This window comes from Elgaria multicarinata, chromosome 18 (assembly GCF_023053635.1).
Source record: "Elgaria multicarinata webbii isolate HBS135686 ecotype San Diego chromosome 18, rElgMul1.1.pri, whole genome shotgun sequence".
NCBI classification, from domain to species: Eukaryota; Metazoa; Chordata; class Lepidosauria; order Squamata; family Anguidae; genus Elgaria; species Elgaria multicarinata.
In genome coordinates, this window is record NC_086188.1 from 2533965 (window position 1) to 2546279 (window position 12315).

Sequence of the window (12315 nt, forward strand, 5' to 3'; positions counted from 1 at the left end):
GCTAGTTCTGTATCCAGTTCTGGGCATCACAGTTTGAAAAGGATACCAACCATCTGGAAGGTGATGGCTCTTACGTATAAAGTCCTGAATAGACACCTAAGGGATCAATGTATGAACCTTCCCAGAGCTTACGGTCTTTGTCTGAGGCCCTGTTGTATGCCCCCCACTGCCAATAGGAACACACAACCGGGAGCACAAAACCAAGTTATGGAACTCACTTCCCAGGGAGGTTAGATTAGCCTTTTTATTGCTTAGCTTCTGGCACACAGGAAAGACGTTTTCATTTCTGCTCTGCCTGTTGGTTTTTACAGACTGATACCTGGATTTATTCTTTTGGAGGTTTTCAGGCTTCTGCTTTGCTTAAATTGTTTCTGTGTCTAATTTGTGCATCACCTTGAGGGCCTTATGGCTAAAAGCCTATCCATAAATATTTCAATAAATAATTATTGTGATCTTTCCTGGGCAGGGGTTTCCTGTCCCGAAGATTACATCCGAGCTGTTTAGTTTCGCTATTCTGATTATCCCCTTCACACCTCCAGGGGGAAGGACCCTCCTCTCTCAAGCCAGCTGTTGCACCTAGAAACAGCTCCAGTTTTTCCTGCAGCAGCAGCAGCTTTGCCGGTGATTTCATCTCAAGGTCAATCCAGGCCCTGTATAAAAACCTAGACGAAACTGTCTCAAAGGGAAACCAAACAAACAAGGGCTTGGTTGGGAATCATCTTTGACGAGAAGTGGAGTGAGGCTGCCCCCCTATGGACCAAAGCCTCCATACATGACTGTAAACAAGATAATCCTTTAAGCACTTCCTGATGGAAGGACAGAGACTAAGGGGCTGTCAGTTATACGCCGCAGACACAGCTTCACAGCCACCGCGGGGCTTTCCTGTGAAGCTGTGCATAGAAAAAGTTGGGGACTCACCTCGACTTTTTCAATGGGGGCGACGTCAGTATGGCTTTTCTGCCCCCTGACGTTGTTCTGGGGCCAATCCAGGGGCGGTCCCTGGTGGTGAAAACCCATCACTGAAAACCCCTAGCGCTGGGCAGATACCACCCCAGATAATGCACCTACAAATCGCACCAGTTCAGTCCCATCCTGGCCTGCAGCCATGCTGCCAAACTTCGGCAGTGCACAACATCAGCTGTCTGTTACAGTCACGGCTGAGGTACAGCCGGCCCATTGCACAACTTGTCTTCATGCAGGTACAACCAGAGAGGAAGTGGAAGCGATGCAAAGCAACAGATACTCATAGGACACCTAAGAACTTCCCAAGGGGAGAGAGAGAGAAGAGAACTAGGATGTTAGAGAGGTAGATAGAACCTTACATGTCAGGTCCAGTGAGTTCTGTTGTATCTGTGTTAGTGGGGGAAATCCCTCTGTCCTTTATACCAGGTGGGGATGTTTTTAAAAAGGAAAGAATACCCAGGCATGTATTTTTTTTTATCATAAGCATTCTCCATTTGCCGCACAGCAAAACATTCATGTTCCAGCAGCACAGCACATACCAGCTGGGACACAAATAGGTTGCACAGCCCTACCTCCATGACATCACTAACTCAGCCTTTTTCTTAACCGCTCCTTTGGTCATCGCACAGACAACAAGGAATTCCATCCAGGTGAGTGAGCGAGTTGCTGCAGGAGGGACAGAGTGTGCCGCCTCTCCTCCAGCTACACTTTTAGGCTGAGGAGGGAGCAAGGCATTTTGCCTCCTCTCTGCCTAGGATGCTCGAGGTGTGGGACAGAGTGGTCCATCCTTCCCCCAGCAGTATTGGCTAAAGCTGGCCGCAAGTCTCCTCTTGTGTCATCCAGTACAGAAACCGTGAACAGTGGCGGAATAGAGAGCTCTGCCTGTCTGCCATCATCCCGCTGTTCTTCTATGCTAGACAAAAGCAGGAAGCAAACTGTCTGCGAATCCAGAATAGAAACACAGCAAGCTGGCCACCAAGGAGGATGCGGCCCTCTCACACATCCAGCACAGAAACCAGGCAGGAGCTTTGCAAAAGGAGGGATGGTGTGATCTGCCCCCTCACCAGTCCCTTGTATGAGGCTAGTAACTTTTCTGAGCAAGCTTAAAAGGCTGCATTAATGCATCCCCTTCTCTCATTGGGCTAACACCCAATTTAAACACGACGCAACACAGGTGTAAGAAAACGTGATGTACAGTGTCCCATGCAACCATCTTCACATTGAAACCAGGCCCACAGACGCTGTATGCATGGCATTTACACATTTATTATTGCATTTATATCCCACCATTTTCCCTCCAAAGAACTCAAGGTGTCGTACATAATCCTCCTCTCCACTTTATCCTCACAACAACAACCCTGGGAGGTGGATTGGGCTAAGAGTCTGTGACTGGCCCAAAATCACCCAGTGGGTTTCCATGGCCAAGTGGGGACTAGAACCCAGATCTCCCGGCTCCCAGTCCAACACTCTAGCTACTACGCCACACTGGCATGGCTATTAGCATGTGTGCAATCTTAAAACATTGGTCCCTGATATGTACATAAGAACATAAGAAGTCCCATGCTGGATCAGACCAAGGGTCCAGCTAGTCTAGTACTCTGTTCACACAGTGGCCAACCAGCCGTCGGCCAGGGACCAACAAAGCAGGACATGGTGCAACAGCACCCTCCCACCCATGTTCCCCAGCAACTGGTGCACACAGGTTTACTGCCTCGGATATTGGAGGTAGCACAGAACCATCACCCTTCCTTCTCCAGGGAAGGCAAGGTGACCCAGTTTAAATAAGAAATGTGCAACACCGCATACGTATATTTTTCTTACATGCCCAACATCACATTTAAAACTGCACCTCAGACATATTAAAGTTTGGATGGAAAAATTGGCATGATGAGGAGGGATCCAGCCACATTCCATGCAGCAGCAATTCCCACCTCCTTGTGAGTGCGGGTCCCACCCCCCACTCCATCCCAGCACAGAATCAAAGCCTTATATAGCAAAAGATAAAACAAAGGAGGTAAAAAAAATGCCAGAAACAACATCTTGAGCGTAAGTTGAAATAGCTCACACTTACCTCAAGTTGAGTTTCCTTTCTTCATCACTGCCAACCTCCAACTGAAAAGGAACAGAAACAACCTTTAACTATTAAAAGCCCAAAATGATCTCAATAAATGTCCAAGATTTTGTTTTAAAAATATCTGCAATATAATAATAATATGCAGCTATATATGCTATTATTAGCTTTTTATCCCACCCTTGCACAACCCCAATTTTACTCTAATAACCCTCTAAAGAGGCCAGGCAGAGAGAGAGGACAATAAATACACAGTGAGCTTTGTGGCTGATAGGAGAGTTAAACACAAGTCTCTCTGCTACTATTCCAAAATTCCAACCGCTATTTTATTTATTTGTTTATTCGACTGGTATCACACCTTTCTACAAAGAAAAACAGCACTCAAGGCAGCTACACCACAATGGCCGTTAAATTTTATCGTTTTTGTTTAACAATATGAAAAGTAAAGTATTACATCCATGTCTCTGGAGATCAGGGGACTGGTATCTATCTATCAGTTAGGGCTGCAAGCTTTAATCATCAGATTAAGCTAATAATGCTTTAGTTAATTAATTGGTAAATGCAAAATTTAGACAGTGGGGCTGAGAGTTAATGGCAAACTTTTCTTTTGAGGCTGTTTTGGTTCTGGTATGTTACTGTAATAGGGACTGAAAAAAGGAAAACGTTATAGACGTTATTTCTTATTTATTTATTTATTTATTACATTTTTATACCGCCCAATAGCCGAAGCTCTCTGGGCGGTTCACAAAAATTAAAACCACAAAAAAATCCAACAGGTTAAAAACACAATTACGAAATACAGTATAAAAACCATTTCTTGAATGGTTGTTTATGCTCCATTATATTGTAGGGTTCAATGGCATGTCTATGGAGGTTTTGGTGATGTGCACTTCAACATTTTACATATAAATCAATTAAAGTGTTTAAAAAGCAGGTGACTAATCAGTTATTATATTATTTAATTCCAGTCACTGTTTCAGAACTCTCAAAGCGAGCAGTCTGTGAAAATAAAATTTGTGTTTAGAATCCAATCACTAGATTACTCTGAATTAAATCCAATCACTAGACTACTTTGAATGACAGGTGGAGCTGCAGAGATCTCCCGAAAGGTGCTGCATGCATACACGCACGCACACACACTGCACCTTACACAATAGGAATGAGCAAACACAACACTCGCACATATCAGTTCACACTGCAATTTAATCCCAATGACTTCCATCAGGATTAATCCCAATTTACTACTGTGTAAATGGGATCACAATGGGGTTATGTAGTACTCTCTATCAGCATCACAGCCAAATGCACAACATAAAAACTGACGCACTTTGCACTGCTAGTAACACTATTTTAAAAGCTTTCACTAAAGCTGCAATCTTGTGCACACTCAGCCTGAGACTAAGCCTGACTGAACATAATGCAAGTTACTTCTGAGTAAACGTGAACAGGATTATGCTGAAACTGGGCTCACTAACAGCAAACATAACTAGATAGAATGACACCAAAAAGAGAGGAAGCAGATTAACAAGGGAATTAAACTGAATAATCTAGTTTGGGCATAAAGAATACGACTCAGGTAGGAAGTTATTTCAACTATTCAATAATGCACAAAGCGAACCAGGCCAAACCCTGGGTAGGGTAACAAACCATGTTTTAAATAAATCATGGGTTAGTGTTATGTGCAAATCAGGTCATTGTCAGATGTCAGACCAGGGGGGCATACAGAATGAAGGTCACAGGGTTATGGAGCTGATATAGAACACTAAGTGAAGGTAAGGTTAAACTGGTTATTCCATTGCTTACCCCACCTCCACTTTCCTATGGCCTCCCTTGTGCCAAATCTTAGATGTGAAGCTCCTCAAGGCAGATGACGTGTTATATCATTACTCTCTAAAGAGCCATGTACAATGATAAAATCATTATTATTAGTCAATATGCAAAATGAAGAATGGAATCTCCACAAACATTTCACTTTGCGTCTAGAAGGGTGAGTCATGCATCGGCAAGAAGCCTAAGATGGTCAAGGCCTTGAGTTCTAGAGACGCAGGTGGCAAGCAAAGGAGGTCAACATGTTGGAAGAGGTAGGCATTTTTGATGAGGAACGTAAAGCCGATTCACACAAACTTGTACATCGTGAGGTCTTGTTGCTGTGCCTTGGGCCAGGCCTACCCATGGAGCAGACACAGTAGAGTTGACTGACAAGCTAAAGAAGGCGGATGTTACCTCTGAAGCTACCCTTGTAAATAAAAAGCCTTGCAAGTAGAAAACTAGCTCATTGGGCTAGATGGCTTTGCTAGTTTTCTACTTGCAGGCAGTTCTGTGGAGTTTTCCCTTTTTGCAAGAATGCAGCACAGCCTGAGGTGATACAGTGCATTTGACCTCCTTCACATGTGTACTGCTTTGTTCTACTGCATGTATAGACCAGGTCTTCAGCTGAATGTGTGATTCACTGCCACCAAAAAGCACTGTTCTTGACGCAAAGGCAGGTGGCATGGAATCTTTGCCTGTGTTGTTTGACGGTTCGTTCACACAACCAAGTCACTGAGCGTGCATGTGTGAACTCAGGCAACCTTTAAAAGGTATATTTGAGAAGTCAGACAGAAACCTTGTGACTGGAGAGAAACACCACCGACTGCAAAATAAAATTACACAGGGTTTAAAAGGCCAGAAGTCATGAAGCTATAGCGGAGGGGGAACAGCCTGTGCATGCTGTAGCATCTGGGAAGAGAAGGAGTAAGACAGAAGAAGAGTTGTAAGGCCTGACACTAATAAAAACAGTGCGCTTAATATAGGTTGTATGGGACTTAGCTATAGGAAACTTTGTGGGTTCAGAATATGTGGCATGCAGCATGTCAGGCCAAGGCATGTGGCAGCCTTCAAAAATACAACAATTCTGGCAAGGAGGAAGAAGACTTAGTGGCCTGGTTCGGACAACATGCTAAACCATGCTGCTTAACCACAAAATGGTTAAGGGAATGCACTGACCTTAATGCATTCCATTAACCATTTTGTGGTTAAGCAGCATGGTTTAGCGTGTTGTCTGAACCAGGCCAGAGATGGAGAGAAAAGAGCCAAAATACTGAGATTGAAAAACAAGCAGCAGAGCACCGGGTGGCGGTTGTGGGGCCCGAGTATATGATAAGTGAATGGGTGTGTTGGGGGGTGGGGAGAGAGATAAGTATACTTTGAAGGGTCCAACTATAGGGTGGCTGGTGGGTGTGGGGAACAGGTAAAGTGAAGCAAATAGGAGGAGTGTGACTTGTAGAGCTGCAAGAGATAGGTTGTAGCTTGCTGTGAGGGGTGCCGGGGCGAAGAGGGAAAATTATACAAATTATCATGGACCCAAAAAGCAGTGGGTCAGGCAAAGGGGTATGAGTTGTAGGGCTGGTCCATTAAGTCACTGGAGCCTGATTATTAGATAGCAGGGGTTGGTTTGCGAAGAATATCAGTTATTGTAGGGCTAGAACAAACAGGGGGTGTAAGTTTATGCTATTGGCCTGATGCAAAAGGTTAGGGGGCTGGCTGCATGGCAGTGATGGAGATTATGAGATGGGGGGGGGGGGGGAGAGAGAGAGAGATGTGCCGGAGAAGACCTGTTATGGGATCCAGCATGAGAGGAGCTGTGGGGCCAAGCAACAGACGCAGGAGGAGGGGGGTGAGGCTATGGGGCTAAATAACAGGTGAAACATCAGAAGAAAAGTTGCAGGGCCCATCATGAAAGGATGAACTATGGGGCTCAGTAATAAAGGCAATGGGGGGGTGGAATTAACAGCATAGGTTATGGGGCCAAACAATGAAGGGAAACATCAGCAGACAGGTTATAGGGCACATCATGGTAAGGTAACTTATGGGGCTCAGCAATTAAAGCAGTGGGGGGGGGAGCCAACAGGATAGGTTATGGGGCCAAATAATAAGGGGAAACATCAGCAGACAGGTTATAGGGCACATCATGGTAAGGTAACTTATGGGGCTCAGCAATAAAAGTGGAGGGGAGCCAACAGGATAGATTATGGGGCCAAATAATATGGGGAAACATCAGCAGACAAGTTATAGGGCACATCATGGTAAGGTAACATGGGACTCAGCAATAAAAGTGGGGGGGAGCCAACAGGATAGGTTATGGGGCCAAATGATAAGGGGAAACATCAGCAGACAGGTTATAGGGCACATCATGGTAAGGTAACTTATGGGGCTCAGCAATAAAAGCAGTGGGGGGGGAGCCAACAGGATAGGTTATGGGGCCAAACAATAAGGGGAAACATCAGCAGACAAGATATGGGGTCTAGCAATAGAGGGTATGGGGGGGGCAACAAGTTATGGGGCCCAGCATGAGAGGGTGAGCTATAGGGAGCATAGAACGATACGCTCTGGGGCCGAGGACCTGGGGAGAGGAACATAAAGAGGGCCTGGCAATAGTGGAGACGGGGGGAGCGTAAGGAAAGAAGCTATGGGGCCCTAGAATGGAGGGGGGGAATGGGCACGAGATGGAAGAGGGGGGCATGAGAGGCCGAGCTGTGGGGCCCGGGGACGGGATGAGCACCCGGCGGAGGGAGGCCCCGGGCGCGAGTGGGGGGCGAGGCAGAGGCCCCGCGTCCTTCGGGGCTGCCCGCGCTCACCTCGCTGGTGCTGGCCGAGGAGGAGGCGGCGCTGGGGGTGGGCGAGCGCTGGAGGGTGACGAGCGCCATGGCGGCGGCGGCGGCGGCGGGGCCAGGCGAGGGCGGCGGCGGCGGCCGAGCCTCCTCCTCCTCCTCCTCCCGCTGCTGCTCCTCTCGCCCGGCGAGCGGCCTCCCAGCCGGAGCCGCCTCTCGTCTGCGGCCTCGCCTCGCCTTCCCTGCCTCCGCCTCCGCCCTCGCCTGCGCAGCCGCCGCCGCCGCCGCCGCCTCGGGCTGGGCCCGGCTGAGGCAACCCCAGAGGGCGCCGCAGAGCCACCCGGCCTCTGCCCCTGTCACGGCGGGGCCCACGCAGGCCTCAGTCACTCCGACCCGCAGTAGTGGGCGCGCTTCGGCCTGAGGGGAGGAAACGGTTTTCCTTTCCGCCGCCCTGACAGGATTGATTGATTAATTAATTAATTAATTAATTAATTATTCCCCTCATGGGGGGGGGGGAAACACACCCACGCTGAAATCTAGGACAGGCTCTTTTTCGACCTCATCCTTTCCACACACACACACACACACACATTGTGAAAAAATGAGGGGGGGGATGTAAAAAGGAGTTATTATTTTATTGTTTTAAAAGTGAAAATTCCAGGGTGAAGTTCCTCATGGCAGGAGATGTGTGGGCCTCACAGGAAAAGTGCACCCCATTGTTTTTAAAATAAATAGTGTGGGAAATGAGGGGAAAGCTCTGCCTCAGGGAGCCTCATAGGGAGCCCTCAAGGAAGGCATGCGGATAGAAAGGCCCTGCTTGCCGTTCCCCACACAGAGGCTGGGTTCACACAACTCGACAAGCCGTTGTGTGGGTTGAGTGTGGGTTGTTGCATTAGGGGAACCCAGCCACGCTAACAAGCTGTGGGTTGTTAACCATGAACGACCCACAAAGGGAACACATGCTGCAGGTTAACAAAGTATGGTATTCTTCGATGAAGCCCCATAGAAAAGACAGGCTCACTAAAGAATTGCCCCAACAGGATTCAGACAACACGCTAATCGACAGTTGATTTCCATGTTGTTCCTATTGCCACCCATCCACCCCGTTGATTAGTGTGTCGTCTGAACCCGGCCATAGAGTCTAGGACACTTGGCTCAGCAATACTACAAACGAGAAAGATCTTGGAATTGTTGTAGATCACAAGCTGAATATGAGCCAACAGTGCGATATGGCTGCAAGAAAGGCAAATGCTATTTTGGGCTGCATTAATAGAAGTATAGCTTCCAAATCACGTGAGGTACTGGTTCCTCTCTATTCGGCCCTGGTTAGGCCTCATCTAGAGTATTGCGTCCAGTTCTGGGCTCCACAATTCAAGAAGGATGTAGACAAGCTTGAGCGTGTTCAGAAGAGGGCAACCAGGATGATCAGAGGTCTAGAAACAAAGCCCTATGAAGAGAGACTGAAAGAACTGGGCATGTTTAGCCTGGAGAAGAGAAGATTGAGGGGAGACATGATAGCACTCTTCAAATACTTAAAAGGTTGTCACACAGAGGAGGGCCAGGATCTCTTCTCGATCCTCCCAGAGTGCAGGACACGGAATAACGGGCTCAAGTTAAAGGAAGCCAGATTCCGGCTGGACATCAGGAAAAACTTCCTGACTGTTAGAGCAGTGCGACAATGGAATCAGCTACCTAGGGAGGTTGTGGGCTCTCCCACACTAGAGGCATTCAAGAGGCAGCTGGACAACCATCTGTCAGGGATGCTTTAGGGTGGATTCCTGCATTGAGCAGGGGGTTGGACTCGATGGCCTTGTAGGCCCCTTCCAACTCTGCTATTCTATGATTCTATGATTCTATGACAACATAGATGCTTTAACTTCAGTCCTGCAAAACCTAGATCTTAAGGAACAGGCTTAAGGGAGATAATATGACAACATAGTTTCCCAGCACTTTATGTATAATACCTATATCCTACAGCTGATGTTTGTGCTTCTCTATCCCATAGAACAGACCTTATAGAGCCCCACAACACCACTGATACCATCATCCTACAGTGGGGGATGACGACCCTGATACTACTTGGCCACATTGAAAAGACCCCAACAGCTCCATAAAATCCCTGCTGAACCCACCAATTCCCCTTAAAATGTCCGTCTCCAGGGGGAATTGTAACCCCATGGCCTCGGTCCCACACCAAAGCTCTCCCCATGATGTCTGGCCCATGCAAGGAAATGCAGAAGCTTCAAACGATAATTGCTAATTTCACAGGCCTCGGTCGCATGGCTCATTTCATAAAGATGATGTATGCCAGCAATGACATAGATGGCTCATAATAGTAACAAAATGTAAACAACAAAACGATAGCAACGGGGCTTATTGAAACACATCTGGTTCTCAATTGGTGATTACAATTTAAATCTTCATATGGAGCTATTATAGGCACGATCCACTGGGAAATGAAAGGGTTGTGCAAGAGCAAACATCTAATTTATTTCAGTGAGGCGCGAGCAGGGACGTTTCTAGCGGATTGTTCCCTGTATCTGGAGGCATTGGCTTAAATCAGGCCAATCCACAAGCAGGATTAACTGTCCCTCTGAGATCGCTACACCTGATCTCTCTCTGAAGTGTACACCTCTCTGATAACATCTCTTTGAATAGCATCCAAGAGTTGGCACCACGGCTGTTCAGCTTCAGCAAGACAAAAAGGCCAAGCAAACGATACGAGCAGAGCGTGTGCATGTCATCTGTGTGCATTCAAAGATGCATTGGTAAAGAAAGGTTCTCCTTACAGACTACAAATTTGCTTTCAAAACCCGTCTCATCTGAACCAAATTGCTGTCCAGATGGAAGGGAGATTAGCAGACTTGGAGGATTGCTGGATTCTAAAGGTCTTTGTACACCTGAGGCTGACGAATCCATGGATTGTCACAAGATAAGATTGACAGACTGGTCACCTGCTTTGAAAAAAAAAAAACCTCTGCTAGGCTTGGGCAATAGATGAGATTTGACCCAAATTATTTATTTATTTTATTTAAAATATTTATATCCCTCCCTATATCATTAAGATCTCAGGGCGGCATACAGATGAAAACATACAGTATAAAACAATAAATATGCACAGTTAAAAACAGATTAAACCACGATCCAAGTTAAAACAATATATAATTTAAAAGCAGTTAAAACAGTTAAAACAATTATGGCAGCAATACACAGTAGGGAAATAACTATTTTTATTTATTTTATTTTATTTTTATCCTCCTTTTCCACCTAAAAATGCAGTGAGGACATCAGTGCAAACACACATTCAAAATTGCAGCTTTTCCTTCCCCCATGTCTTCTGCTTCCAGGTACCTTTCCTCTACTCCTGCATAATTATTTCTTCATCAAACCTTCTCCCTTATTTCCATCTCTGTCCTATCCATCTGTCCCATCTGCTTCTTATCCTCTCAGGCATCTAACATGCTGTTGGCAATGAAATCAGCGTTCAATGGGAGTAATCACTTTTTTATTGTTGTAGAGACAGAAAAGGTCTAGGGTTAATGTTTCAAACAAATTCTGAGGACAGACGTATTGGTAGGCTCTTCATCCACTCGATGTGGAAATATAATTTCTGCTCATTTTGTATGAAAAAATGTTTTGAAAGCATAGTAAAATCCCATTGCAAGCTTGCTTTAACTAGCTTGATTACCAGGAGAAGGTTAAAGCAACTGAGTGGCCTCAAGAATCTGCCCAGAAGGTATTTGTAGTACCGTCAACAGAGTATCGTGCTTTGGCACAGAACGCAGCAGTGATGTAGTCACAATTCCATGCAAGGATCCACACCAAACACAGGTTAAAAAAGATTGCTGGGCTGTGAAAGTGTGAGGGGCCGGCAACACTAAAAGCAAGAGACAGGCGAGTAATAGAGTAATTAATATAATAGGCTTTGCTGAGTGTCAGTAAAGCCTTTCGCTGTGGAGGTCCTCAGGTGACCCCCTTCGCAAAGGGGACGACTGATGGTACTGACTCACCTGTGGGATCCAGGTCTGAGGACCACCAGGATAATTTCTCTGCTTGGGGAATTTCTCACAAACTAGAAAACTGCCAGTCACTATGATGGGTGGTGTATTTGTGTGTGTGTGTTACTGATGGATCTACTTCTGCTTCACCTGGGTTGACAGCCGACTTCTCACCCTACTCCTGCAGGTCCTGGAGCCTAAGTGCCTGAAGGCTGGCCTTTACCACGGCTTGATATGGAGTTATATAAGTCCCAAAAGACAGATCTCTGCCCCAAGGGAGTTTACAATCCAAATGTTGGCAGCGACAAAGTCAACAGAGAGAGAGAGAGAGAGAGAGAGAGAGAGAGAGAGAGAGAGAGTTACAAAGGTAACAAGGGGCGAATGTGAGCAAATGCATTCATTTGTATCTACATTTAACTACAGCTGGCAATGAAAATTGCAGAGTTAAGCAACAAAGTTTCCATGTAGTAGTGGGTTTTGAGGAAGGACTTGACCAGAGAGGGAGGGGAGGGGAAATTGTGGGTTGGGGATATCATAAAGAGCCAGAGTGAGGAAGGATTGCTAAAAATGTTCTGTGCTTGCCAGAAGGTCCTTCTAGGAACTAATCCTCTTGTCTAGTCAGTGAAGACAACAGTCAAGCTGCCTTGGCATCAGTTGTGTGCAGGATTGGCTAATATTTCAAACTTCAGTGCAA

At 46.3% G+C, this 12315-nt stretch overlaps 1 protein-coding gene across 1 annotated transcript in view; it reads right to left on the bottom strand.

Annotated features, from left to right (window-relative positions):
* The window catches only part of SSH1 (slingshot protein phosphatase 1), a 45637-nt gene extending 37910 nt beyond the window's left edge, over positions 1-7727 (bottom strand). Inside the window, exons 1-2 of the mRNA XM_063143948.1 lie at positions 7651-7727; positions 3035-3075 (exon numbers count right to left, since the gene is read on the bottom strand). Coding sequence (XP_063000018.1) covers positions 3035-3075; positions 7651-7719 — 110 coding nt within the window. The 5' untranslated portion in view covers positions 7720-7727. The remainder of the gene's footprint in view (positions 1-3034; positions 3076-7650) is intronic.
* Positions 7728-12315: the final 4588 nt, after the last annotated feature.